Source organism: Lipomyces tetrasporus (genome assembly GCF_029532465.1).
Source record: "Lipomyces tetrasporus strain NRRL Y-64009 chromosome Unknown POJ06scaffold_9, whole genome shotgun sequence".
NCBI lineage: Eukaryota > Fungi > Ascomycota > Lipomycetes > Lipomycetales > Lipomycetaceae > Lipomyces > Lipomyces tetrasporus.
Window position 1 is genome coordinate 75198 of NW_026611604.1, and position 27338 is coordinate 102535.

General features: G+C 48.4%; 10 protein-coding genes across 10 annotated transcripts; 4 read left to right on the forward strand and 6 right to left on the reverse strand.

Annotated features, from left to right (window-relative positions):
* Window positions 1-1341: 1341 nt before the first annotated feature.
* On the reverse strand, window positions 1342-1922 carry POJ06DRAFT_302841 (uncharacterized protein; the record flags this gene model as incomplete). Its single annotated transcript, XM_056190784.1, has 3 exons — window positions 1342-1550; window positions 1744-1781; window positions 1810-1922. The coding sequence occupies 3 exons, from the start codon at window positions 1920-1922 to the stop codon at window positions 1342-1344; spliced, it is 360 nt and encodes a 119-aa protein (XP_056041560.1).
* Window positions 1923-3539: 1617 nt separating this feature from the next.
* POJ06DRAFT_145516 (RTA-like protein) lies at window positions 3540-4808 on the reverse strand. Its single transcript, XM_056184586.1, has 3 exons — window positions 4447-4808; window positions 4126-4374; window positions 3540-4070 (listed from the first exon to the last, which is right to left on the reverse strand). Exons 1-3 carry the CDS (start codon window positions 4595-4597, stop codon window positions 3628-3630), a joined length of 843 nt encoding a protein of 280 aa, XP_056041561.1. The 5' UTR covers window positions 4598-4808; the 3' UTR covers window positions 3540-3627.
* A 6-nt stretch (window positions 4809-4814) lies between these two features.
* On the reverse strand, window positions 4815-7185 carry POJ06DRAFT_296691 (uncharacterized protein; the record flags this gene model as incomplete). The annotated part of the gene is made up of 6 exons (XM_056190563.1): window positions 6933-7185; window positions 6795-6866; window positions 6011-6736; window positions 5666-5958; window positions 5069-5605; window positions 4815-5032 (listed from the first exon to the last, which is right to left on the reverse strand). The coding sequence occupies exons 1-6, from the start codon at window positions 7049-7051 to the stop codon at window positions 4815-4817; spliced, it is 1965 nt and encodes a 654-aa protein (XP_056041562.1). The 5' UTR covers window positions 7052-7185.
* A 1510-nt stretch (window positions 7186-8695) lies between these two features.
* On the forward strand, window positions 8696-10285 carry POJ06DRAFT_239852 (fungal-specific transcription factor domain-containing protein; the record flags this gene model as incomplete). Its single annotated transcript, XM_056186058.1, has 1 exon — window positions 8696-10285. One exon carries the CDS (start codon window positions 8696-8698, stop codon window positions 10283-10285), a length of 1590 nt encoding a protein of 529 aa, XP_056041563.1.
* A 148-nt stretch (window positions 10286-10433) lies between these two features.
* On the reverse strand, window positions 10434-11190 carry POJ06DRAFT_200426 (uncharacterized protein; the record flags this gene model as incomplete). The annotated part of the gene is made up of 2 exons (XM_056185189.1): window positions 10434-10596; window positions 10655-11190. 2 exons carry the CDS (start codon window positions 11188-11190, stop codon window positions 10434-10436), a joined length of 699 nt encoding a protein of 232 aa, XP_056041564.1.
* A 646-nt stretch (window positions 11191-11836) lies between these two features.
* POJ06DRAFT_292759 (Extradiol ring-cleavage dioxygenase, class III enzyme, subunit B) lies at window positions 11837-12983 on the forward strand (the record flags this gene model as incomplete). Its single annotated transcript, XM_056190407.1, has 3 exons — window positions 11837-12386; window positions 12454-12655; window positions 12713-12983. The coding sequence occupies 3 exons, from the start codon at window positions 11837-11839 to the stop codon at window positions 12981-12983; spliced, it is 1023 nt and encodes a 340-aa protein (XP_056041565.1).
* Window positions 12984-15928: 2945 nt separating this feature from the next.
* On the forward strand, window positions 15929-17267 carry POJ06DRAFT_258568 (thioredoxin-like protein). The gene is given in 2 exon segments (XM_056188279.1): window positions 15929-16954; window positions 16970-17267. 1 exon segment carries the CDS (start codon window positions 16197-16199, stop codon window positions 16845-16847), a length of 651 nt encoding a protein of 216 aa, XP_056041566.1. The 5' UTR covers window positions 15929-16196; the 3' UTR covers window positions 16848-16954; window positions 16970-17267.
* A 1293-nt stretch (window positions 17268-18560) lies between these two features.
* On the forward strand, window positions 18561-19678 carry POJ06DRAFT_258572 (uncharacterized protein). Its single transcript, XM_056188280.1, has 2 exons — window positions 18561-19235; window positions 19289-19678. The coding sequence occupies exons 1-2, from the start codon at window positions 18723-18725 to the stop codon at window positions 19412-19414; spliced, it is 639 nt and encodes a 212-aa protein (XP_056041567.1). The 5' UTR covers window positions 18561-18722; the 3' UTR covers window positions 19415-19678.
* A 331-nt stretch (window positions 19679-20009) lies between these two features.
* Window positions 20010-21803, reverse strand: POJ06DRAFT_226081 (general substrate transporter). The gene is made up of 2 exons (XM_056185718.1): window positions 21273-21803; window positions 20010-21220 (listed from the first exon to the last, which is right to left on the reverse strand). Exons 1-2 carry the CDS (start codon window positions 21791-21793, stop codon window positions 20068-20070), a joined length of 1674 nt encoding a protein of 557 aa, XP_056041568.1. The 5' UTR covers window positions 21794-21803; the 3' UTR covers window positions 20010-20067.
* A 3852-nt stretch (window positions 21804-25655) lies between these two features.
* On the reverse strand, window positions 25656-26652 carry POJ06DRAFT_258576 (uncharacterized protein). Its single transcript, XM_056188281.1, has one exon. The coding sequence runs from the start codon at window positions 26178-26180 to the stop codon at window positions 25707-25709; it is 474 nt and encodes a 157-aa protein (XP_056041569.1). The 5' UTR covers window positions 26181-26652; the 3' UTR covers window positions 25656-25706.
* Window positions 26653-27338: the final 686 nt, after the last annotated feature.

The window sequence follows — 27338 nt, forward strand, 5'->3', positions numbered from 1 at the left end:
GTCCAAGCGCTTCTGACTTTCCGTACCCCTGATCGCGATATGCTTGCTCGAAGGTTTCTTACACTGCAGCTACGACCAATCTCCAGGTTAGGGACTACATGTTACACCTACGATATCTATAGTCGAATAGTCAGAACAGGAAACAGTTACAGAATTTGGATATTTCACGAGCGAATTAGTCATGTGATGGTCCTTTCGGAACTCGGACTGATCCTCTTCTTTCTAAATGAAGTGGGGAATTCATTCTAAATGTTATCTGTATGGTCTGTATGGTAGCAAGGTGCGGTAGGAATCTATTGTCTGCTCAATAACTTCGTGGTCGTCGAATTGTACACCGCGATTCGCTAATGGAATGTCCAGAGCCTATTTCAGGCAAACTGCATGTCGTGAAGCTAGCACATAAATTTGAAGGGGAGGAAAGAAATCGTTGTATACCGCTTGTACTGGCAAACAAATGTATGTAAGGTTCAAAGTCGAGCTTATTATGGCGTCACCAGCGTCATAAGGTTGAGAATAAGGTTTACAGGCGTGTGCTATTCCTTAATAGCTAAAGCGATAATAGCTGCCGTCACCTGGACAAGGTTCTAGCGTTGCAGATATATTCAGCCACCGGCGGAGATAGCGTTTGCTCGGGTTTAGTCCTCGGTCGGCTTAGGTTTAGTGCGTAAGCAAGATGCATTGGTGTATGAAACCAGCAACCGTGAATGATGAGGGGCGCTCCAATTGTAATCCTGTATCATACCACCGAATGGGTTAGATCGATTTTCCTAGACCGGTTACAAGCTTCCGGTCCATCCAGTGATGCTGTGTTCCATGCCCCTTGCTATGTAGTCGGGGAGGAAAATGGTTTCGGCACAATGGGCAATGCGAGAAATCACGACCTGTTTGACTATGCACTGCTTTAGCAGCGATAGACATTTAACTTGTACATGCTCTTTCATATCAATAACTACGGTAGGCGTAATGGATATCCCAGCTTCTGAAATGCCAGGACCCTTCAAATCTCATAAGCTGGCCGACCACCGACTATTAACACATCTCCTCTTAATTGGTGGTCTACTCGCCTGGCAGATTGTCCAGGAAAGATCTTCCTGGGATTAGTAAAGACCATAAGAATCTCGCTCAAACATCATTAGATAGATCAGCTACTCCAAGCATTTGACCTTGCGAAGTCCCTTACAATACAAAGCGTGTGCCGAGCCATTATTGCCAAGAAAGAAACTTCCCAGACCTCACGATTTCGACATATCAGACTTTTCAAGGCCGAAGAAGGGGGACTGGATTAAGTGTCAGAAGTAAATTCAGCCGTCAAACCTTTTCATTCCTGTAGTATAAAATTGATCATGGGAAGTCGAAGAACGACTGTTGTTCACCGCGCTGAGCTAGCCAGTAGTTCGTCGATTCGAGTATCTCATGGCAGCCCTTGACGACCCAGTCCCAATTCTTCACGCACCCTTCCATGACTTCCCAGCCATAAGGATCCCACGGTGGGCCCCATACAATAAGACCGCCCTCCAGGAGGCACGGCACAGAATTCCACGATATCGATGCTGAGTTGCACATCGTCAAACGAGTCGCCCGCGCTCACAAGATTATCCCGCATCGTAGGTAAAGATATCCAGCCAAGGATGATTGGGAATCGTGCGCTCAAGCACAGTTGGGTGAAGGCTCGGCAGTAGGCAGTGGTCAAGGCATCCAGGATTCATGGTACTGAAGTAAATCGTCATGGACAGTGAAACTTACGCGAACGTACCATTGGCTGAATTAGCATATCGTATCGCCTATTTTAAATTACATGGGAGTACTCACTTTGCCGTTGCAGGCTGCTTTGGATTATCGCAACAGTAGGCTTTATCGCCGAAGCATCCATCGCAAGCGACGGCTGAGGCGGTGAATAAGGCGAAGACGACGAGAAGCTTCATTTTGTTATGTGAGGAATAGAGGAAGTATTTAGATTTTCTTAAAGTTGAGCGTTGATTGAGGAAGTGCCAGTGACTATCTCCTGGAGACTTTGCCTTGTATTTATAGTTGCATGTCCAGAATCAGAAGAGGGCTGCACGTTGTTGCCAAGAGCACTGTTTACGAGTTATCAATGTCTTTCCAACAGATTCAACTGCTGATGCCTGGTCATCAACCAATATAGAACGAAGCCGCAACGTATCCACCCTCGCTGCAATTACGCGACCGATTCCAGTGTCCTACAAGCTGACTTCTCATGGAGTGGTTGAGGGAAATAGACATAAATTCAACAGCGAGCCTCAGGCTCCATAAAATATATCCCTCTTCTTTTTTTTCTTTAAGCAGCAGCATACACAGACATCATATAACCTCTAGATACCAGAATTTGTCACTGCTATAGCCAAATATTCGGATTCATCGACTCAACATTGGTTTCAGGCAAAATTCTTATTTTATTCTGCAAGCGCGAACAATTGTACAATTATCCGTTGGTGATGGCGAGAGTGTTTGGCAGTGCCCGTCCAGTAGCTAGAGCCGGGTTCCAAGGCCCCCTGCAACGGGTGACGCGTGTTATATGTACAGGACCATAATGTCAGGACGACAAACTGTCTGCCGAAAACCTGATACGAATTCTACTTTAACGTTGAACTTTATTTTATTCTATTCTATTTTGTTTTATACAAAATTTGATTCCCAGTCGTGGGGAACGACTTGGCCACTGGGACCCTTGCCGGCAACGAGCCCTTTAAACTTAGTTGTTATTCTCGTCGGCGGAATAAGAACGTGGCTTCGTCACCCACGGGTCCACCTGCGTCGCGGTCTCTGGTTTGGCTACCCAGTTACCCCTTCGCTTCTGCATCTTTCGCGCCTGGGTGCTAACTCTCCCGGTTTGCTCCCCCGGGTGGGTTGCCCCACCATTCTCTTCTCTCGGCTGGCGGGCTGGCTGGTTTGGTGTCCTTGCCTACGGGCCTTGGCCGGCTGCTGGTTGCGTCGTCTTTGTTTTCCTTTTCCGTTCTTTCCTTCCTTTCCTTTCTTTGCTTTCCATTTATATATATATTTATCCCGTTTCGTTTTCCGCTCGCTCCTTTGTTTTCGCCAGAACTTGCGTGTAAATAGCTTGTATAATACACTGGCTTTTCAAACAAAAAAAAAGAACCTAAACTTTGTCAGTCCGCGACCAGTCCCAATAGCGTCTTAGCGCGTTATGGTCGGGCGACTGAGCGGTCGATGGTACGCTACCCTTATGGCTACGCTCCTGAGTGGTCACCCACGCCTCCCTCGTGATTTTATCAAAGCCCTAACCCCACACATCCACGCAATAGCTGTAGTCGTTCACTGTGTCCCTTCCACGCCATAACAAATAGAAATAAGTATATCATTCGATCCGCCTAACTTCTCAATGAGGACAATGACGAGTTGACCGTCCCTGGAAGTATACCAGGCCGCCCAACGCGCGCGATTAGAGCAAGATGAGATACCGAAAGACGTTCAAGGCGGTTTTTACATTCAGATGACTATTCAGCCCATGTCGTCTTCAACAATCAAATCAAGTGATGCGCGAGGCGGGAAATTATTATTGTTGATATTGTTATTGTTGCTACAGCTCAACTTTTAATACATAAGTTATTCTAAATAGCAGAGCTACCAATCTGGGGTAGATGAGTAATATCACTCCATGGTTTGGAGCTCGACGCTGGACCCCACGCTCGGTTCATCCTCTTTAACTCTTTCTGTCTGATTGAAAAACTTTGCCGGATACCAGATGTTGAACGTGACAATCACCGCTGCCATCGGCACTGCATCAAAGACATACAGAAAGACCTCATGCAGGATTATATATCCCTCGAACCCTTCGATAAATTCTGCTACACGCACGATGTTCCGGATCAAGATCAACGCGCAGGTGGCGTACAAGATAGACATGCACTTCCTCCAAGATGACGAGGCATCTTGGGATTTCCGGGTGGGCATGGCGCGTAGTCGACGATCGAATAGCAGTGCCACGACTATAAAGAAAGCGAAAATCGCAATTTGGACCCACAGACCTACCAAGACAATATCAGAGCCTGTCTCGGATGTCGATGCCTGTGAACTAGCCATCAGTCCGGCTCCTACACAAGATCAATAAGGGTCTTGTTAATAATTGAGCCTAGTCTTCATACGTACCGGCAAGTTGAATAAAGAAACAGACAACATCGCTGGTGACGAAAATCTTGGTCAACCATCTCCTTTTGATCAGACTGTATGATTCCCCATCCACATCGAGTATGATGCGACCCAAGATCATGTAAATGCTAGCTGCGAATAGCGGCGGTGCGACAAGTAGAAGAAGGGTTTGTATAACGTATGGACCGAGAGTTAGATGTGGTGCTTCTGCGTTCGATACTGCGCGGGCCACATATCCAATGATTTCAACTGCGACAATAGATGTTAGCAGCTAATTTAATGCACAGCTGTAGTCGAGGTCAAATTTCTAGCAGCACATACAGACCCCGCCAATAACCACAGGAATGAGATACCAAGTCCTGTGTATAAAAATTTGGGCTATATGCCAAGCGGTCGATAATCCGAATAAAACTGCAAAAATGCAGGCACCGGCCAGGGAGGGGTCGTAATGATAATATTTGTAGTATGTCATTTTGATTTTGGTGCTTTCTGGTTGTGTTGAAAGGCTTCCAAGGTCTTGTTATAGCCATTCGTCCAAGAGACACCACCTACTCTTATAAGTAGAGGAGCTAAGGGGCACTGAAAATTCCGCGGAAAGTTGGGATGTACCCTGAAATTCCGGATGACTCAGCTGGTAGCTGTCCACGGAGTAGTTACTAGAAATAAATAAGTCGCGGGTCCGCATTTCCTCATATACCTCTAAAGGAAGTATCACTAGTGCCAACGGACTCGTCGACAAGTCCTCCTTGGTTCTGATAAATGAATAAGTCGGAGGGATCGCCCGCCCAGAGCCAGCTTTCCTGGTAATCATCGTCAAGCAAAAAATCATCGAGCTGTTCAAATAACCACCCTCCAGTATCTTTCCCAGCTTCGACGTTCCCTCTTTGGCCTTCGATGGAGCTAGGCTCTATGCCATCTTTCCGCGGCTGGAACGCCTCGTCACCACATGTCCCACTACCTGTTGTAACGAGAATCCTACTCCATCTCTCAATTCGGGTCTTCTTTCCCCTGAGCGTCTTTGCAACAAGGTCCAAAAAGTCGTTTTCCCAAACTTTTCCATAAGCGGCCCCCATCTCTCCCCTCGCAGCCCCAAACCGCGCGGCAAGAGACTCTAGAGCATCAAGCACCAGTCTCTCGGATGTTTCTGTGCCAAGACCAATACTTGCAGTGTTAACAGTAACTCCGGGCACATCAGAGATAGAGCTGGCACGGTTGGGATGAGCTCGGGAAAGCAGTGATAGCCTTGCCTGACGGACAAGCATCGTTATGGCGTAGATGAGATGGCCGTAGCCCGGCTGCGGCATATGGAAGTAGTAGCAAACGGGTATAGCGAGCCAGGTATTGAGCCAGGAATTGAGTACAGAGGTGGCAGGGTGGTGGTGATTGAACATCTCCGTGTTGGCGAGCGAGGGCGAGATATCGCTTAGCAACGGCTCGAAGAGCCGTAGCTGAGCGGTACTATAGTGGCTTGACAATAAATCTTGCAGTTTGCATTAGCGATAAGTTCATGGGATTAGGTAACAAAACGGTGTTGTCTAACAGTTGCTTTTTAGCCTCTCGGGAAGTGAGTATTCGAGCCTATCCAGTTCAGCCTGCAAAGCAGAAAAACGCATGTGGACTGTTGTCTCTGGCAAAGCCAATACAGGCAACTCGTCAACCATTTGGTCTCTATGAGTAAATTGAAAGATCCTGTCTGTCAGATGCTGGATGCGAACTAGTTGTACAAGGAGTCCATCTGTCTCGTATTCCGCAGCGTCCTCCAATTCATTTAGGCACTGTTCATGATGTCTCGTGTACTTTGGAGACTCTACTTTGTTGAAAGCGAGAGCAGCACTGTTAAACAGTCGTTAGTTTTGACATTTGGTGCGGTAACAGGTGTACCAACTTTGAGCACATATACCAAACACCAAGAAGAACCCTCCTCTCCTCGTTAGTCCTCGCTCTAGGCTCCTCGGGATCCATCGCCAAATACCGAGTCTTTTCCCGTGGCTTGACGCGCCTATCTAGACCCATATCACCGATCATGCTGATTGCCAGGTGTGCGAGGTTGTTGAACTGCCCATGAGCCAGACAAAAGTAGTGGTAATAGCCCAAAAAGGCAATAATGCCTTGAAGGAGATCTAACGAACGCTCAGATCTCATGAACACGGCATCAGAAATATGCTGCATCACGGCACGACTCTGTCCCCACATTGATCGTCTATTTCGAATGGAAGTCACCATCCCGATCACTTTCGTGAGAAAAGGCCGAGTTCGTTGAAGTTGCGCCATGGTTACGCCAGGAGGAATGACAACAAAGGGAAATTGGGTGCCAAGCTGATTACTGTATATCGACAACACGGTTTCATCTGACTCAGCTGGGTTGATATCTTCATTGTCTACTGCCGCGTCGCAGGTGCATGCTGGGCGTGCAAACGTATTGAAACCAGGCAGCGGAGCACTTGCTAAAGTGTCACTCTGACGCCGGGCCGGGAATTCGACGGTACCTAGTGGTGATCTTTGTCCCGTGGGCTCAGGCGAGGCGTCTCGGAGTGATGGAATTCTCTCTGACTGATTCAGTGAGTCGACCACGCCACTCAGTCTTTCTTCTAATCGAGATCTTTGGCTTTTCCTGGCAATTCTCGTTAGCCGACCCTAGGAGATGGATGGTAACAAAAGCTGCAACTCACAGATGTTTGATCTGCCTCTTCTTTCTCGGCTTATAAGCCCGCTCTGTGCAGCTCTTCTCCAAACTTCGACACCTAATAGCACAAAGCCTACGTTGGCAAACTATTGAGGACAACAAGCTCCAAGATGAACGAACTCACCTATCGCATCCGGCTTCGGGGGTCTTGTTAGAACGTATGCACCGAGCCTTTGCCTTGGCGCAAGAGTCGCACGCCGCTCCCCATGCAGAACTTCGAGTAATCGAGGCCGGCTTGTCCATGGTCGTTTAAAAACCAGACAACCCAGCCACTGGCAGGCTAGGTGGTGAAGCGGACTCAGAATAGAGTTCTAGGCTACTCAAACAGCTGCGCTAGATCCACAGATAGTGGGAATTGAAGTGCTCATTGAGTATACCTGGGAAGGAGGAGGTCACAAAACACGAAGTTGGCAGCCGCCGATACGCTGGCCAAGTGGCACGTGACAGTAACGGAGAACACACCCGATTTAGCGATCCCAAGCCACCTGTAGTTTACAAAATGCAAACTTTATGGCATAAATCTAATTAAAACTAAGCCATATATACACAACTCTACAAGAATACAGTCTGGTGCCGCCGGCATAGCTAATTTCCTTATTTGGCTAGGGTTAGCCGCACCTCATAGCTTCGATCATCTCTTCTGCATCTTGTCAAATGCAGTGTAATTCACTAAAAACAGTCATTGTTTTGTGGAATTAGAGGAATCCTTAGGGTCTTCAAACCAGGAAGATATTTCATTAGGCAACCACGATTTGTTGGCGGCTGACTTCATCTGGAGTTTTCGACACGCTCCGAAAATTCCGCGGAATTTTCCGATGGTCCACGAAAACGCCGATATGGACATAGGCGCGACAAGTCCAGAGAGGTCGCCCAGAAAGAACTAAAATACAGGCTTATAGCTAATTCTAATTGGATGGGTGTTTATGCTATCAACTGGTGAGATTTTTGAAGGTCTAGGCTTTTCTCTAATACCAGTACGCGTTTGTATATGATGGCTGTGAAATATGGAAGCATGTACGATAGAAGTTGCAATCTTGTACAAATGCTGGCGCCTGCATGACAGAGATTGACTGCCCAAGACAAAATACATCACTAAATCTGATGGTTGGCGTGCGTATCCTATCCTTTCCTAGGCACTATAATACATGTATCGTGGGCGGGCATTGGTCCGCCAACTGTGCATAGAACTCGCCATGTGCGGTGCCGTCGAGCGCCATCCCCTTGAACTTGCTATCTGCGTGGCGCTCATCGGCATAAAAGAATCTAGCGACCCAGGAATGTCAGAAACAGTCTACACAGGGCTTTTCTTGGAAAATACTCACCGAAACCCCTGGGCCGAGTACGACGCGTTGGCAAGGCCGATCTTACAGATTTTTGCCCTCCTGCACATAGTAATGAGCCGCAGAGATGTTAGGGTTAATTATTAGTATGTATGCAGAATTTAATTTCTATTCTAGTAACTTACCCCGAGGCTTCTCACTCACGTGCTTGCTTATAAATCTTAGGGTAGACGCGACTTGGGCTACGTCTGTACATTCTGCACACCTGGAAAGGCTTACAGGATTAGACGATTCACCTTGGGCAACTCTAGAGACTCTAATTTATTTATTTAGTTTTCTGTGTGTGCAGTCGGGTCGAAAATTTACTAGAACACCGCGTGAGCCGAAGGAAATCTGTGCGTGCGGGACTATGCATATGGACTCGCTTTATGGTCCTCGTCACAGCAGCACAATAAGGACCTCCGATGGTTGTTGGACTTGCCGACTCCGGCGCAAAAAATGCGATGGAAGGCACCCTGTGTGTGACGCCTGCACTGCACTCCATATCACCTGCCACCACGACCAGGACAAACCGGAGTGGATGGATGGCGGCGTGAGGCAGGAAGAGATGGCCGAGCGGATCAAGCGCGAGGTTAAAGAAAAGGCCCATCGCCGCCGTGGGGAGCGTGCGGTCCATATCCCTGGCAACCGCGTCTCTGGCGAATTTATAGTGCTACCCCAAAGACTACCCAGGGACCTGGCCACTCCCCCAGACGTTCCCAATGATGGGACGGTGCCGTGCCCCGAGGCATCCACTATCTGGCTCCAACGTGGGGCTGACTGCACGCTTACTAGCAAGGATGCTCGCAAAGGTATAGCCTTCGGACGGTCTGACACTATTCTCCTCATGTTTTACCTCGAACACCTGCTTCCTTTCCTGTTCCCCTTCTACCGCCCCTCTCTCCTTCAAGGCGGTAGAGCATGGATCTTGGAAATGATGATAAGCAGCCCGGTACTTCGACAAGCCACCCTATGCCAAAGCTCATATTTCTTCTCTCTCGCGCAGGGAGCGGCCAATCGCGATGTAGATTGGGAGACGGTGCTCGCGCAGACCAGGGATGCCTTTGTGGTGCTGAGACAGTCGCTGCAGGTTATCGATGGCTCAGGCGTCACAGAACATCTGCACGGCGCTGTACGGATCATGGCAAGCATCATGCAGGTGCAGCGTTTCGAGATTGCTGTCTTGAGCTTTAACAACTGCCAGGCACACCTCAATGCCGCTCTGGCTCTGTTTAGACAGCTCCTCGACAGCCCTGGCGCCGTCGAACCGGCGGGGCCCAGTTCAAGCTTCAACGCCGTCATAAGCCGCCTGGGGCCGTCGTCATGGATTTTACCTGCCCAGCGTGTCCAGGTTCCGAGTGCTGAACAGGCCGCCTTTGTCTTCTCATCCACCCTTTTGATATTGGATGACATCATTGCCAGCACGGTGCTTCAGGAGCAACCTAGACTCTACGAGTACCACCGCAGCCTTCTTAGTAATATCGATGGCACCGAGCCTCCTATTGATCTTGAGGCTGCTGTAGGGTGTCAAAATTGGGCGTTGCTACAAATAAGCGAGATTGCCGTGCTTGACGCATGGAAACAGCGATCCAAGAGAGCCGGAAATCTCGATGTCATGGAGCTGGTCCACCGCGCCACAGCCATCAAGGACTCGTTGGAAGCTCATCTCACGCGGCTCGAAACCGATCCAGTAATTATTCCAAAAGAGGGCACCAGCCTGCTGGATGTCTTCACAGCAGATTACGGCCAGCAGTCAAAAACACCCGCCAGCCAGAGCTCCTTGGTTACCCTCGTCTGGGCTCATGCAGCGCTCGTTTATCTATTTGTCGTTGTGTCCGGATGGCAGCCCGCTAGCGTCGACGTGCGTTATCACGTTGGTCGAATCGTCGAGCTGCTGGCGCGTCAAATATCGCCGCCGGCGTTGCTGCGCACAATGGTGTGGCCGTTCTGCGTGGCAGGCTGCCTCGCAGAGCCGACGCAGGAAGCTCATTTGCGCGGAATGGTGGAGGCGTTGCAACCGCCAAGCGTCTTCGGCACGGTACGCAAGGCACTTGAGATCATGGAGAATGTATGGCGCAACAGGGACGCAGGAGATCCTGCGAGCCACGACCTCGCTACGTGCTTTAGAAGCCAAGGTGATCTGGTGTTACTTGTTTAGAAGAGCAGTTGTGCAAGACATGGGGAAACACCTCTGCTGCGTTTAGGGTACCTTTAATCCAGTCCTTGTCAATGACAATGATTTGATTGAATATATAACTTGGAAGTTTCTCTAGACTAGCCTAGATCCTCATTCCAGCTTGAACTTGTTACTTGAATTGGACATAACCCTTGTCCTTCACGAATGTGGCGTGCCATGGCACATTCTCCCCATGGTCCGCCAACTGTGCATAGAACTCGCCATGTGCGGCGCCGTCGAGCGCCATCCCCTTGAACTTGCCGTCTGCGTGGCGCTCACTGGCATAAAAGAATCTAGCGAGCCAGGCACGTCAGAAACAGTCTACACAGAGCTTTTCTTTGAAATACTCACCGAAACCCCTGGGCCGAGTACGACGCGTCGGCAAGGCCGATCCAGAATGCCGAAGCCGACTTGCCTATGCCTAGATTCAAAAACAGTGGCATAGGCACGACGGAGACGTTCATGATGTTGCCGGTGTATATAAACGTCTTCTTGGTCTCCTGGGACAGCGTCTCCCATCCACGGAGAGCCTGCTGCGCTGCGACGTAAGGGCTAACAGTGTTGACATTCAAATCCGACGCGACACTCTCCGCTGAAACCGACAAAACAGAGTCCTTATCGGGAGGGGGGGTGAGTGTCGCTGCGTTGTAGACGACGACACTGGGAGCGGCGTGGAACTCGGTCTTGACTGCATCGAACAGTGCTGGGATCGAGTCGGGCATGGTAAAGTCGGCCTTGAGGGAGAGAAAGCCTTTGGCTGTCTTGGTGCCAGTCCCACTCCTAGACGCAACAGCGACCTCGTAGCCGTTGCTGGCGAATTTCTCAGCGACGGAGGCACCGACCCTGGGCCCGGCTCCGAGAATAAGTACAACAGGGTTGGCTGCCATTGTGCTTGCTTTTATAGAGTCGATGGTAAAGATGGATGGAGTTATAAATTATCTTGGAGCTGAGATGCCTTCTATTTATACCAAGCAGAAGAGTCTATGGTCCAACCCACCTTCTTTCCCAGGATTTGCAATCACACCTCTTGGTTTACGCCCTTCTGAGGTCGGACAGGAACAATGGCATCATCACATCAATCCATATGCAGTACTCGAGTAACTCAGTTGTGTAGTCTAATCTAGGACCCACAAGCCGCGCGCGCGCGACGATCCGCCAAGCCGAACAAGCACAGGCCAAGGCGCGCGCGCGCGCGCGATGAGCCCTGCTAGTTAAGTTATGCAGGCCAGGCCGCGCGCGGCGAGTCTGGCTCCCAATCCACTGGCCCGGATGTCTTCCGAGAGCACTGTAATTGGATACTGTTACCATTAACGTTAGTCATCCATCACACCGACATCATGGGCTGAGAAACCGGTTCATGAAGCTGAACTCCGTCGCGCGCGCGCGGGAATGCCTCTCGACAACTTTCTGCATTTGACAATGGATTTGTCAATGATTGCAGTCATTGATAATGCTTACATCTCCAAGACGTTGATTGATTCTTCTCTTTCCCAAGACACACGAAAATCAAAGAAAAGCTGGACATAGCACGTCATGTCCTTTATCCGTTCAAAGTACATATACTTTGCTCCTCTCCTTGCGAGCTTGTCCATCCCGCTCATCTACTACCGCACTGCCCAGTCGTACACGAGCAGCATCTGGCAATCCGCCACCACACAATCAACCACGCAAGCCTCAAGTATTATGTCTGATTCCTCACATCTGAATAGTCCTTCACGGATACCCGTCTACTTCCTCGGCATTGGCGGGCCCAACTTCATGGAAAACACGGACCACCCTGCCTATGCCAAGCTGGCTGCAGTCGGGCGGGAGATCACGACAAAAGTCAAACCCAAGGCCGTGGTCGTCTTTTCTGCCCACTGGCAAGCCGGCCCACGCAAGATTCAGATCAATGTCGCCGAGACGACGGATATAATTTATGATTTCTACGGCTTTCCGCCGCACTACTACGAATATGAGTATCCGAACAAGGGAAGCCCCAAGGTTGCCGAAAAGGTCATTGAGAAGCTAGCGGTTGCCGGTATTGAGGTTGAGAGAGTCAAACGAGGCCTTGACCATGGCGTCTGGGCGGGTTTTATAGTTGGTAGGTTATGATTTTCTTGTGTCTTAGACATTCTCGGCATCTTGTTGCTGATGCACTGCCCGGACAGCTTTTGATCCGAAGAAGAACCCATTGAATGTACCAATCGTGCAAGTTTCACTGTACAATAACGATGACTCGGATCAACATTACCGCATGGGGCAGGCACTGGAAAGTCTGCGAGACGAAGGCATTCTAATCGTCGGCGCGGGAATGGCTGTTCACAATCTTCGTGATTTCCGGGCCACAAGGGGAACCGGCCAGACCATGCCGTAAGCAAATCCTGCTGGAAATATCAGGTCGATTGTGTTCCTGCTAATGCTGTTCAGTTACGCCATCAGCTTTGACGAGGCACTGAAAGAGGCTGCCACCGCAAAGCCAGAGGAACGTCAGGCAAAGATGTCAGCTTTGATGACGCGCAGTGACGCCAGAAAGGCGCATCCAACCTTGGAGCATATTCTTCCAATTCATGTAATTGCAGGCGCTGCAGGCTCGGATCTTGGCGAACAATTGTGGACTTTTCCTGAAGGAAGTTTAAGTTGGGGTCAGTATCGGTTTGGTAAAGTTGCAGCGGCCCATTCAAGCGTCAATCCTAGCTGAACAAGGCTCAGCTATTTCGATTGGTGCTACACATAATGTCTGCAGCCATGAGTCAGGCCACAATGTATCTTACCACAATTTTTAAACACAAACCATGCATAAATAAAAAAGAAGCTTCTGTTCAGACACATGTCATCCCTTCACAACAGGAGCTTGAATCGATTGTGCGTACGTTGCATCGTTGGTCCATCATCCTCAAATTCCGAACTTCCTAAAAGTCATAGAGTCTGCCCGCAAGCGAGAAGTCACTCGCATTGCTCGATCTATAATTCGCTTCACGTACCCCAACAGATGGCATCGATCTATTTTTGATCTGTTGGTAGAGAAGAAAGTTAGCTGCGAGACTCCTAGTGGAGTGAAATAAGGGCAATTGAAGATGGAGGCAGTAAGAAGTTTGCTGTAGATAAAGGTCTATTTGATGCCATCCTCCCTACATGATGTAGGAATCCGAATAGACCATTCCAATACAGGTTAATCCGAATAGGGGTGTAAACGAATAAAAATCTTCCTTATTCGTATTTTTTATTCGTATTCGTAGAATTCCGCTTATTCGCAACGAGTAAGGATGGGAGCGTCGAATACGACTACCGAATATTTCGCGTCTACCAATATACAATCCCTTGCAGAGTAATCCAATATCATATCTTACAAGACGTCTGACAGCGATTGTGAGATCTCTACCGTCAGCGGGATGCAAGAGTTATCCGTTGCCATGTCCGACCGTCTTCGGCACTCTAGCAGAATCGCCTATCACCTGCTCAATGACGTCGACGGCATTGACGAGGAGGCAGGTCCTGAAGACCGGATCGCGAAGAAGTCGCGATTTTTATCACTTGACGGCGGTGAGCCAATCACACGGCAGCCGCAGCAAGTGATTATTTCTTTCCTGCGTCTGAGGTGGCTGTCGACAGACTGTTCAGCACAACGAGAGATCTTCTAGGCTTGCGGAGCACACGCTTTGAGTGCCACGACGATGAGAAACTTGATGTTGATGATGGCAGTTTATAAGTAAGTGGGGGGAAGTCAGTGATTTCATATTGTAGATGTCGTGTTTACGAATATCGCATTAGTAAGCAAGAAATCGTCAGTTATTCGTGAACACCCCTAGTTATTTTCATGGTGCAATTAATACTAATATCTATTTTATCCAAGGACTTGTTGCCACAATAATATGGGTCGGCGTTAGATTGCTACTATGAAGAACGTACTACCGGCCTTTAACACGCCGCTACGAGACCCGCCTTCCTTGTTTTTGTGGGCGTGCGCTACATACGAGATCCGTCGCTTTTGTGTGGTGGCCTGGTGGGCTCCCTGGGTCATCCCCGGGTAACACATCCCCATCTTGCGTTGTGCTGTCACGGCGCACGGCAGGGTAACCCCAGCCAGGCCACTCGGTCCATACCCTTGAAATAAAATTATTAAGCGGCTGCTTCGGCAGTGGGTAATTAACCGGGGTAAACGCCTAGAGACTCCATGGTTAGGCGTTAACAAATTTCAGCCAAATATACCGTGTGATTTGTTTTGAAAGACGATATCGATGGGGTGGCGTGGAGTTGGAGACGCTGTAAAAATGTCGTCGATTCTTACTTGTCCCCCGACCAATGTACAAGACAGCCAAGGCTCCTTAAAAAACAAATCCGGTTTCTTCTGATTACGTACAACTGAGCGTAAACTCCAAAATGGCGCGTGCAAGTTGCGACAAAAAGAGTTTCAGCGTGGGCTTCAATTTTGAGATCGAGAATGAGCCGGAGCGAAGGCTTGATATCTCACTTACAACAGCTTTCTAGCCTTGGAAGAGGAGACGAGCAACGAATGGTGCACGATCAACAAATGCGACTGCATGACTAACTAACTAGTATCATAGCATTTATCCCCGTGAAGTACTCCGTGGACTCAGCAGTGACACCGTTGTATGCGAAAGCAGCAGACGTCCTGCAATGATGTATTGAATAGTGGGGACGCGCAGAACTCGCAAACTGCGGCAAGCTCGAACGGTGAACGGTTTAGGGGTGTTCGTGACCGGACTATGACTACTGTGAATTATGAGTTAAGGGATCGATTAAAATGCCTGATGGAGGACTCATCCATTGTAAATCTGGGGATGAAGGCTTGACTGTCGTCACCGCAGTAGGCGTTTTCATCTGGATCCGCTGACGGAAAACTCAGATCTACTTCATAATTTGACTATGCATTCTTCATCAAGCGGGGCTTGTTCACGCTAAGTTCCACAAGGAGAGGGACGAGGTTGGACTGTATGGTGACTAATGGTTAGTCGCGACAATCGTACCCGCCCATTGCCACCGTGTAATAGCATCACCATCCTTGCAGTTATAAGGCTGAAAAATACATTAAAATGTCGACCTGATTGCATAATACAGATTACGGTAAGTTTCTGTTCCTCACTAGAGATTTGATAATGTGGTAGTTCAGTAAACTTCTGGGGTACATTGGACCTTAACTATGGGAAAATGAAATTTATGGCCGCAGAATATTACCCTACCTTACCAGTAAGTTACCCTGCCTTACTAATTAGGCTTAGTAAATTTCCTTTTAAGGCATTTTAGATGTTTTGCGCTAAGAAACTTTAAGTCTCATCGCAGACTTCCCAAGCGGCGACCGCTCCTGTGGTGATGGCTGTATCGTCCGTCTCGGTTGCGTGCCCGATATGTATTAGCTTAGTGTTGTGGTTAGTGTTCTATTCGATTGGCGTTCGCGCTGCGTTTATTCATTGGATTGATTTCGTGTTTGCGCTTCGTTTGTCTCTGCTCTATATTCAAGATTTAATGTAATTGTATACTTTATGACATCATTCGCACCTAATAATTTAAGGTTGCAGGGTTAGTTTGCCTGACAGGGTTAGGGTTAACCCCGATTGTCGGAACTAACCGTTAGTCATCATAACAGGGCGAACTCGGACGGCTCGGAAGAGATGTGCGAGTTGCCGTCCGAGTTCGTCCGAGCTTGGTGCGAATTGGTGCGAATTGGTACGAGTTTGGACGGCCTCAGCCATTAATAAGCTGATTGCTCATATTCACATCTCCGATGGCAAAAAGTGGACATATAAATAGGACGAAAGATGTAGTGGAATGAATTTAACATGCAACAATTCAATAAGCATTTAAGAATTCAGATCGATCAAAACAGAATTCCGATATCTTCTTTCAAACAAGTTCAAATAGTTAAGGCCTAACAATATCGATACCAACATTAACAATGGCCCAACAAGCTCAACTTTCTGCCATTCTTGAGAACTTCGACAAGAACGGCCCCGAGCCCGTGAAGGCAATTATCAACAAGGCGAGGAGCGACTTCATAGAATCATTCGATGCCGATGCTGCCATCCAAGTCGGCGACGCTCTCCCCGAATTCCGTCTCAGCGACGCCGTCGGCACCGAACGCAGTAGCACAGAGCTCCTCTCTAACGGACCACTGCTGATCGCTTTCTATCGTGGCGAATGGTGTCCCTTCTGCAACATCGCTCTTGTCGGGTTTCAAAAGATCTTGGACGAGATCAAAGCCAAGGGCGTTACTTTCGTGGCAATTAGCCCTGAGCTGCCCAATCAGTCACTGAGCACTGCTGAGAAGCATGATCTCGAGTTTCCCGTTCTTTCGGACGTGGGGAACAAATATGCCAAGCAGCTTGGGATTCTCTTTCAGCAGCCAGATTCCTTGAGATCGGTTTTCGAGAAGTTCGGTAACCGTCTGGTGGAGCGCAATGGGGATGATTCATTCACCGTACCTGTACCAGCGACTATCTTGGTTGATAAGAACGGAGTGGTGAGGAATACTTTCATCGATCCGGATTACACGAAGAGAGTCGAGCCAGCGACGGTGCTGGAATGGATCAACAGTTTGAAGAATTGAGGTTGTGAACTTTGAAAGATGCTGAATATCAGATGTATCTTAACGATGCTGTAATATGGAGGCTGTGCATATTTTTGTTTAGATGTAACTGTCTTCACCTCATTTCCAAGACTTGAGATTTTATGCACTAGAAAATAACCATAATCCATATTGTTCACTGGATGCCAACAATTTTTAGTTTTAGATCGATTCTTCCTTCTCTTAATAACTCTACCGTATCGTCCTAGAAGCATCTCCGAAATCCAGAGAATCCCTATTTAAAGCGCATAACCCTGCGAATCATAATATAAACATATGCCTGACCACTCTGTGGCTCGAGCAACCAGGGTTGCAGGGTAACTCAACGGAGTGAAGGCATGTGTCAAGTGTTGAGAACATGGCTTCGTGCTGTTATTACCAATGACCTAATCTTTTGTTCCTTTCAATCATGGAGGAGAAAAGACAGCTTGAGAGCATGCACCTCAATGATGACGAGTTCAGAAGACAGGAGCTATCATGGCTTATTGGTAAGGCGCAGGAACTGGCTGCTGAAGAGATAATTTAAATGGTCAGGGGAAAACGGCAGAGAGGCTGCTTACATGGTAGTACGGTATTTTTACTCAAGAAGACTTCAAAATTGGCGGAGCATCTTAGATGGGCTTCTTCTGAGGGGACGGTGACAGTCATAGTGGGTCACCCCATACACTGAAGTCAACTACACTTACACCATCTACATTCGTTGATACACTACATTCAAGTCTCGCTTATTAATATACACTTACTTTACACAGACAAAAAATATGTAGTTGATGTAGTTGATTGGATCTCTGAATCATCAGCAACATTGCGGACGAGGACATGCCAGACATCAAGCGACTTCTTGCCGAATATAAGCTTGGTAACCTGCAATTCTCATTCTGTGGCCTCCGATTGTCCTCTTCATCGTGCGTTGCGTTCCCCACGTGTGGTGTCGCTAGCGAGCGACATCTTCCGATATTTATTTCAAAGCCCGAATCCAATCTCGAAGAACTTGGCCTTCGTCACGACTCTGTCGTTATGCGTATGACCGGTTGCCCGATTTGCTGCGTGCGCCCATGGCTGGCAGAGGTCGCTGTGGTTGGCAAAGCGTATGGCGTTTACAACCTTATGTCGGGCGGTGGTTACGTCGGCCAGCGACTATGGCCGCCAGGGTTAGGGTTACCCTTTTTTGTCCGGACTAACAGTCACCATAGCAGACCTTACCCTACAAACGAGGTTTAGCCCGGTGGTGTGATTCGATGTTGCGATAAGACTCCTTGGAACAAAGATGCCATCCAAAATATTCGTAAATATTTGTACATTATAAAAATGTCGTTTTCATTACAATACATGCACCTCAACAACTTCAGCCTCCTCATTATCTCTGCGCTCAAGAAGCACCTGCGCCAGCCAAGCAAGTTTATTAAACAGTATTCTGGCATCTCCTGCTGCTGCACCTATGCATGCACGGGAACTCACTATGATGCACTTACTTTCCACAGTTCGAAGGGCTACTCCCTTTTCCAATGGTCGGCCATCGTCGCAAACCCGATTTAGAAATAATAGTCAAATGTCCGACATTGCAATTCTCTAGATCGGTTGGTGTCCTGAAACTCTAGATTCAGGGGCAGGGTGACGCCTTATCAGCCAGCAGGGTAACCTGCTGTTCTCCTCTTTTTGCGACAACCGCGTGAGACTTCCAAGCGTGCACGTAAGCAGGCCACCGAGAGACTAATCTCGAATCTCCGTCTAAGCTACAGCCCATATAACTACACAGGGAGGTTTGCAGACCCAGTTGGACTTCCTCCCCCGGCAAAAGCAAGATCCTGCACGTGTCTTTCCATTCTACAACAACCGCATCTCACATCAGTTTGGACGATGAGCAGCTCGACGTCGTCTTTATTGGGGGACAGGCGAGTGAAGGCGCGGCCTGGCTACTCGATCGTTGACTTTCAACAGCGGCTTAAGAAGCGTCTCCGGCATTTTCTCGATTCTCGTGCAGCACACATCACCATTATCACCCTCGTCGCGGTGGAAACGCTGCTCGTGATAGCAGAATTGTACATCGAGTTGTTCGCGTGCGAGGAGCCTGAGATGTATGGCTTCCTAGAAGAGGCTTTGCCAGTCATTAGCAGCCTGTCCCTAGCGATATCGACCATGTTCATGGTCGAGTTGATCTCTTGCGTGTATGCGTTTGGGTTGCTCTATTTTGCTGGCAAAGGGCGCTGGCTGCGTATGCTGGATGCCGTGGTCATCATCGCAAGCTTCGTCATCGACATCCTAGAGCAGGGGACTGCGCTGGAAGGTGCAGAGCTGATTGTCGTCCTGCGGTTCTGGCGGATAGCCAAGATTGCCGAGCACATCGGCTCCGAGACAAAGGAGGAGATGGAGGTAAGTATAACACGCGTATTCAGTCTTGGACCCATTGGCTGACTTGCCTCGAGGAGCTGAAGGAGGACAACCACATGCTTCGCCTTCGAGTGATGGAGCTCGACCGCATGCTCGGCACGAAAAATTCCGACGACTACCTGGTAGACCAAGGAAGGACTTTTGATCCGCAAGACGTGTGAAAAATAAGTTAATATCAAAATGCAGGTAGTAAACTTGTCAAAGAATGAGTACTGCGCTGCTGCAGAAACGTTTTTGTGCAAATACGTTTTTGTTGCCGCTGGTTTTCTGTCCGTGTAGTCAGGGGCCCAGCGTCGTCAAAGGTTCCGCTGTGGTGCATACAGAACAAGGGATGGGTGTCAATGTTTTTTCATAGCATAAGTACTTCTAGTTTGAGCTTAAACTGCGCGAGAAATTCAACTGTGGACGTCAAGTCTCAAGTAGAGCCGCCTGCCAGCGTCGGAGTATCTGAAAGTATACTCCAGGAACTTTTTAAGATCCTGTAACCTTGCTAAACTGCAATCCGACATCGTGGATCATGGAGCCCTAATGAAAATATGTGCCCTACGTGCCCACGAAGGCCATATACACTGAAAGAATAACCAGACGACTCCCCACCAAGACGAGTCTTCGTTCTGCTGTTGAGGCTCTCATGTGGAAAGTTATCGCTGTGCAAATTGGCATGCGCGGTCACTCTTCAATCTGCTCCACCTCGTAAGAAATGCACTTTTCCTCAGTTGGATGCATTTAAGATAGATAAAATATGTTTCAACATTTGTCATAACAATGCTAGCAGTACAAATTAACTTTATCATAACTCTATAACTCTACTAATCTATCGTTTGTTGTCTACCCTATCACCATACGTGCTTCCTGAGCTCTCACTAGCACTTGCACTGTCAGGCAGATTCTGATCCCTGTAGTTGACGCTAGGCTTCTCGTTGTCTTCGTCAAATGGGCTTCTCCGCCTTCCATTTGTTTCTCGGGCTTCTTCATCTCTCTTCTCAATGTACTCCGTATGATGCTTTGGCATGTGTTTCGCAATCCCAACAACATCCCACGGGGTCCAGGAGTTGCTATGCGCGAAGATTTCGTCGATCTCTTCAAGCGAGCGACCGGAGGTTTCCGGGTAGAAGAAGTACACGGTGGGCACCATCACGGCATTGATGGCTGCGAAGATGAGGTAAGTGTAGGCGCCGATGCTATTAAAGGCAACGGGAGTAATCATAACGACCAGAAAATTGGAGACCCAGTTTCCGGCGGTCGAGAGACCATTGGCCGGGGCGCGAACCTGCAGCGACACGATTTCGGCGGGATACAGCCACGTCATGCCAAGCCAGCCGATGCCGAAGAAGGTGTTAAAGACGAAGAGGAAGACGGCGGCCGCAATGCCGGCTTTGCTGTTTCCTTGGTCGGCCAAGTATGCCGTGCCGGTGAGGATTGCCATGGAGACCGCTTGCCCTGCAGCGCCTCCGATCATCAGCTTGCGGCGGCCGAGACGCTCGATCGTAAAAAAGGCGACCCATGAGGCCAGGAAGTATTCAGTACCGTTGCAAGCTGCAACAATCTTTGCGTTTAGCGGCGAGAGGCCTATGGAATTCTCATAGATGCTTCCCGCATAGTAGATAATAAGGTTGGCACCCGTGATCTGCTGCATTACCTGGTTCCAAAACGCGAGCATAGTCCGGTGGAAGTGTTTCTCCTTCGTGAAAGTGAAGATTTCCCGGAATGACGAGCGGGACTCGGACGTGAGAGTTGCCTTGATCTCGTCGACTTGTTCGACGATGACCGAGCTGTCCGCAGGCACGTCAGCGAGTGAAGCGAAGACGAGGGCAGCTTCTTCCTTGTGACCCTTTTTCAAGAGCCACCGTGGAGACTCTGGGAGTTCCAGGACAGTGCACATGACGATAATTGCGAAGACTGCCTGGAAAGCGATCGGGAATCGCCAATCGGCTTGACCGGGGACGAAGTAGAATGCAAAGTCGATCCTAAAACACGTCAATATCAAGCTTAAGAGAGAATGACTGAGACAAGACTTACCAATAGGACAATGCGATACCGCCAGTAATAAGCGCGCCCTCGACCATAACTAACTGGCCACGTGCCTCGGCTTTGGCACACTCAGACTGCCACATCGGAACCGTCGCAGTTATGAATCCATTTCCAAAGCCAGTCACAATACGACCAACTATAAACTGACTTAGCGAAAACGACGAGCATTGGATGGCAGTGCCGATTATCATGAGTATCGAGCCAATGAATATCGTTTTGCGGCGACCGATCTTGTCGCCGATAACCATCGTCGCAATGGCGCCGAACATGCAGCCAACTTCGTAAAGTGAGACAGCGACGCCCTGGATAGTAGAGTTGTGTGCACGATCGGCTGCGGGCACACGGTTACTAACGTCCATGGACGGGAAGGTAGAGGTGAAGGTGTCGAGGGTGAGCAGACTTCCCATGACGCCCTGATCGTAGCCGAACAACAAGAACCCAAGACCGGCAATAGTCGCTACGGCGAGGTTCAAGGCCCTACCGCGAAGTCCGAGGTATTTTCTTGCCATCCCGGTTTTATTGTTGGAGAAGGAGTAAAGGAGAGATGCAAAAGATCTCCAAGGCGGCTCTCCCGCGCACTTATAGATCCGTTCGCGATTGCCACCTCAGCTTCCATTACCTGTTGCAGTCCATGAACAGGAACCGACCTAGTGAAGGGCCCGACCCGCACGTGCGAAAGGTTCAAGAACAAAAGCAAGCAAAGCTGAAGTAGAAGGCGACGACGATATGACATCACAGTTGCGAGAATAAATGAACTGTGACGTAGCAGAACTCCCGATCGTGGCCGCCACGGGCTATAGTTAAACCTAAAAGAACCCAATGGCCGCGACGAACGAGCCGGAAAAACTTCTTCCCGATCGACAGAGCTAAAGCTTGTTCCAAATCACTGAACTCTGTCGAAAAAAGAAATGTCCTTTGGGAATGCGAAAAGCATTCCGCACTGTATGCGACGTGCACTTCGACCTCGGAGGTGTCCCGCCGTAAACCAAATGCCGGGTATAATTCCTTGGGTAAGCGCAGAGCGTATGAACGCAACCTCTGTAATTCTGCCAGAAACGGTATATTACTAGAGTCTACACATTAGAAACACGGTGACGTAGGGTGCTGGCCTTTGAAGTACACTCGAAGCTTGTTCCCGGGAATTAGAACCGTGTGGTCTCCTTATATTTCATTTATTTCTCTTGAAACCTGCGCTATTCCTCTTTCGCAATGAGGAGTGCGGCGCATAAGTATGAGTAGAAGTTTGTTCATAGACCAGCGGTGCGGCTTACATGTAACAAGCGCCACTCCAGCCACCGCCGCGCGCCCGGACGAGAATCGCAGCCAATTTCCGACGAGATCACGCTAACCCGAGTTGAAAATGATATTCACACAAATCCCGTGAGAACGCGGCCACCGACGTCGCGCAGAATGTTGACGGGTGTGGACCGTGTGGTGCCCGGGCCCGCTTTGGCAGTCCAGAATTCGGTCTGGATTGCCATCGACGCTACCTGTTGGTGTGTCATAAGGGTTAGGGGTGTACGAACACCGATCCTGTCTCATACCTGTCAACTCATCCTTACCGATTTGCCGTTGTGTTGCTAAAGTGGCTATGTGTTACGACTTATTTGCAGTTATTACTGGGTCTATTTACATTGATATCCATTTTGCTTAATGCCAAGTGCTTAAAAGTGCAAATTTATTATCATGGATGGCTGTCTTCAGGTTTAAAACAACAACAATGAAGAGTCTAGAACTTGTTTTATATTCATGAGTAACGTGATCGGCAAGCCAACCGATCGCCCAAGCGTGCCGATCGGTCGAAATTCCATACAAAGTAGCGATTTTTAAACCTCTAAAACTCGACGAAATCTTTCTTAATTACGCTCAATTTAAAGAATAGAGTAGCTAGATATCGACGACTTACATCCTCGCTTTACAAACGATTGATGTTTATATTTACTGAAATCCTGTAAAACCCTGAAACCCTTTAGCCGTAATTTAAGATACCTGGGTAATTAATAAGATTATCTCTAAAAAAAGACGCTTGATAATGATTTATAGTCCATTATTTATAAAATTTAAAATTTTAGGTAAGAACTGCTAGCGTGGCTAAGTTTTAGAGGTTTAAAAATCGCTACTTTGTATGGAATTTCGACCGATCGGCACGCTTGGGCGATCGGTTGGCTTGCCGATCACGTTACTTGCTAATTCTTAGTCATCGAAGCCTGGTTACAGAAGATGCGGACAGTCAGATGATGAATCATTTGGAGTGGGCAGCTCACAAAGCAGAAAGGAAGGACTAACTGTAAACAACAAATTAATGGGACAGGCAGGCGAAAAACAAAATGTGACATTATTTGCAACAAAACAAAATTAAAAGACGAAATTATTTACAAAACGAAATATAATAACCACATTACTGGGGCGGCTGCTCTGCGACAGCTCCCCTCAGCTCTCGCAGCAGTACCACAACGAGCGCCGATTGTACCCGCCATCACAGCCAATGTCCGTACACCCTGGCGTCTTGCACCGTTTCCGCTCTCGGGCGTGCCGGGGTGGGTGGTGCGCAGTACATCTTGCCCCTGAATCGTCCACTCTTGACCCGCGGTTCATGTTCGACTGGTCGCTGATGGGACTAGGACTGATCCGCGTGGTTGTTAGATCTAGCTCTCAGCGACCAAGATCGGCGAGAGTTCGTTTGTGCAAACACCTCGGGAAATAACTGTCATGTAGCATGCAGCGGACTCTTGTCATTTATGATGATTGGATCTATCACAGTGAAGCCGTGGGACTTTAAATTGGACATATTTAGCCGCACCATATGCATTTACATGGGATGCAGCGGTAGATGCTGTCAGTGCTCGCCACAGTTAAGCGCCGCGTTACCCTGTTTTGCCCGGCTCGGTGCCCTTACCCTTCCACCTCTAATATTCGTGGTGTCTTCCTCCGAGGTCTCTTGTTTTACCAACAGCCAACTAGGGGTGTCAAAAATCAAGCTTCCATGGCATTCTTCTTCATATAAACTGCCCTCTACAACATCAATTTTGTCATAGCTTCAGCCCCAACCCCCCCCCCCTCCCCCCTTTTCCTTTTTTATTTCCGCCTCCTCTCTTACAAAACCCAAATCTACTTATCTACAACATAATTCTCAAAATGGCAACACTATGGCGGCGAGAGACTACTTAGCTATTCCGGTCTCCGAAGTCTCCGTTGAGAGGATGTTCAATACGGGAAGGACATCCTGGGAGTACGAAGATATTCCATGAAGGGATAAACGATGAGAATGCTGATGTTGATGGACAGCATGCAGAAATAGTGACGTTAGAAATATTTAGAATTCTTCCGCCAGACATCACATAATATTGTAATATTTGTTATCTTTGACTAATATATTCACATTGCAGTGATTTATCGTAAAGTACTGGTATGGCACGACAGATATCGAACCATCTTCCCACATCTTTTGTTTGAGCCATTCGTAACTTTCATTCTCCGCCATATCACCATATCCGCCGATCTGGGGTATGGCGGATTTGTATCTCCATCCGCGAACATATCTGCCAAATCCGCTAATCCACCAATCCACTTACAGACCTGATTATTGTTTTTCTGCGAAATAAATTGTATAGAACGGATCTAGCAGTTTTGGCAAATAAACAAATAGATTTTTTGTGACTTTTTGAAACGGCGCAGAGTGTCGCCCGCAGGTCCGGCACTCCTGAGCCGCACACTGGGCTGAGTTTTTCTGAATGCGAGCCCGACCCAGAACACCACGATATTGTTTTTACGATTTTTAACTCTGTTTCAGGAAACTTTGCACCCCCTTGCGGGCTTTGTTTGCAAGTTTAGGTTGATTCCAGCCAACCCTGAGGTGTCAAACAAGCTCCTCTCTTTGCGTACGGCCACTCACATTCACTGGTCACGCATGATCCGGCTGTAACAAACATCTCTACATCGCCCACTGTTAAAAACGAACTAAATGGCTTATTTACCAATTCGAGTTGACGGGTCAGAGAGCTCTCTTTGTTAGCGCGTAAGACAATTCCAGTCTGTACAGCCAGTCACCACCAGCTCTGTGAAGGCTACGATGATTGTATCCCTAACTGAATATTCTTGTAGGAGGGGGGTGGGTGTCGTAATGGGATGGGTATTGGGTACGATTTGGTAGGCGTATAACTCTGGTCAGATTTCAATTTGACTGAGCTCAATATGTCCCTGGGCTTGATGCCTAATCGCGACTGCTTGGAGGATTTCTAAATAGATTCATTCCAAAGAATGGAACACGGGCTCAGGTCAGGGCTAGTTGAAGATACGGAATAAACATACCGCGATCTCTCGTTGAAGCCTTGGGCTTTCTCGTTCTGTGAAAGATGTGAAAAATAGGGTCAGTGTTATTTGATTAAAAATAAATCATCTCATAAAATACTTATGTTGGCCATGTCAACGGTCCTGCTCTCTAAGCAGATCTCTACTTTGTAGTGCCTGGAGCTTCAATACCTCTATCTTCTCTCCAGTATATTGCACCTTCTCCATCCACTCCGTCACACTTCTCAAACGGCCCGGCACAATCTTATCCAAGAAACCATAGTCCCTCTGAATAAGCCCCTCATTCTTCCCGCTCGCTCGGTACAGATTCCACCAGTTGCCGAAGTTTTCTCCGTACGTCATCAACAAGGCGTTATCGTCGTTGATGGTTTGAAACCCGATCTTTGTGTCTTTTCCCTTCAGCAGGTTGTTCCAGGCCACGGTATTCCAATTTTCGACAGGAATGTCAACGAACTTTGCGGGCTTCCCACTATAGGCAGAGTAGGCTGCGGCGAGTTCGTTACCGGAGACGTGAGCGGGTTGCAATGCCAAAGTCAAGGTGGTTTGACTGATCCTGGTTGGAGAGCGCCCAGTGTACATATTCGTCATCTTCGAATCAGCTGCGCTGATTCACACCTTTTCCGTCGAAAACTTCAGATTAGCGCCTTCCTGAGCTGGCTCTAGAATCGCTATATCAACACTTAAAGAATCTCTACCACTCTATCTAAGCCCTCAATAGTGGCACGGCTTGGTTATCAACCGTGCATTAATATCAGACATCCCATCTGTATCACCATAAGCGTCGAGGTACGATGCCACGGCTGTAAGTCCCGTCCGCTCCTCACCTCATTTCACATATTGAGAATGAATTTGACATCTTGAAGCGCAGTGGAGAAGGTGAGGACGTGCCAACGAAGATGGACAAGGCTCCAGATGCGAATGACACTCCAGAAGACACCCGACTCGCCTAGCTTATCTCTTCCAGGCGATACAACCTGGCGAGGAGACCCCTGGGCGGGCAAGTTTAAAAGGAAATTATAGACTTCTTGCGCGGGCGAGCCACCCTGACCCTAACGAGCTTATTCAACATCTTTGACACAAAGGATAAGATAGTAGTAGCCCGGCTATTGGTATTTGGAAGAATTTGGGTACCCTGACCCTGAGCCTAACCCTGGATGAATTTGGGCCCAGAGCTCGGTATAAGAGACCGAGGATTTTGCGGGGCTTCGAGACATGCTTCCCTAGGTAAGACAAGGCTCGCAGAAGGTTGAATATCTGTTAACCTGTATTTGCCACCCAGTCCATCGTCATTATAGGCGAGTACTGGTTAGTGGTTACAGTCATTCGTAATGTTAACATCTCCTAACGGTATGTGCGTTTTGGTCTCACCGATTGGCTATACACACCATGCGGGAAAGCATATTTCTAATAATAGACTCGGAAGCGAAGTTTGAATCTGCAGGGCCAGAAGACAGAGAAAAAAAGATCCTTTACCGGTATGATCCTGAATGTTCGTTTGGAAATGCCGCCAAAAGCATCCCAGCGACTTCAAGGGAGTTCGGTATGTATGGAATGCCCCAAAGTCAGCTAGTAACCGGAGCTTATCAGTCTTACTGCCCGCCTGAAGTCATTCCTCGCGAGCTCAGCTAGTTTGCCACAGATGATTTAATTATCAGCTCTGACTGATTCATGGTAGATTTACTTCGTAATGTTCTTAAATCCATGTTGCTTTGGCCTTATTAAGCTAGGTTAAAGGACCCCAGTCCA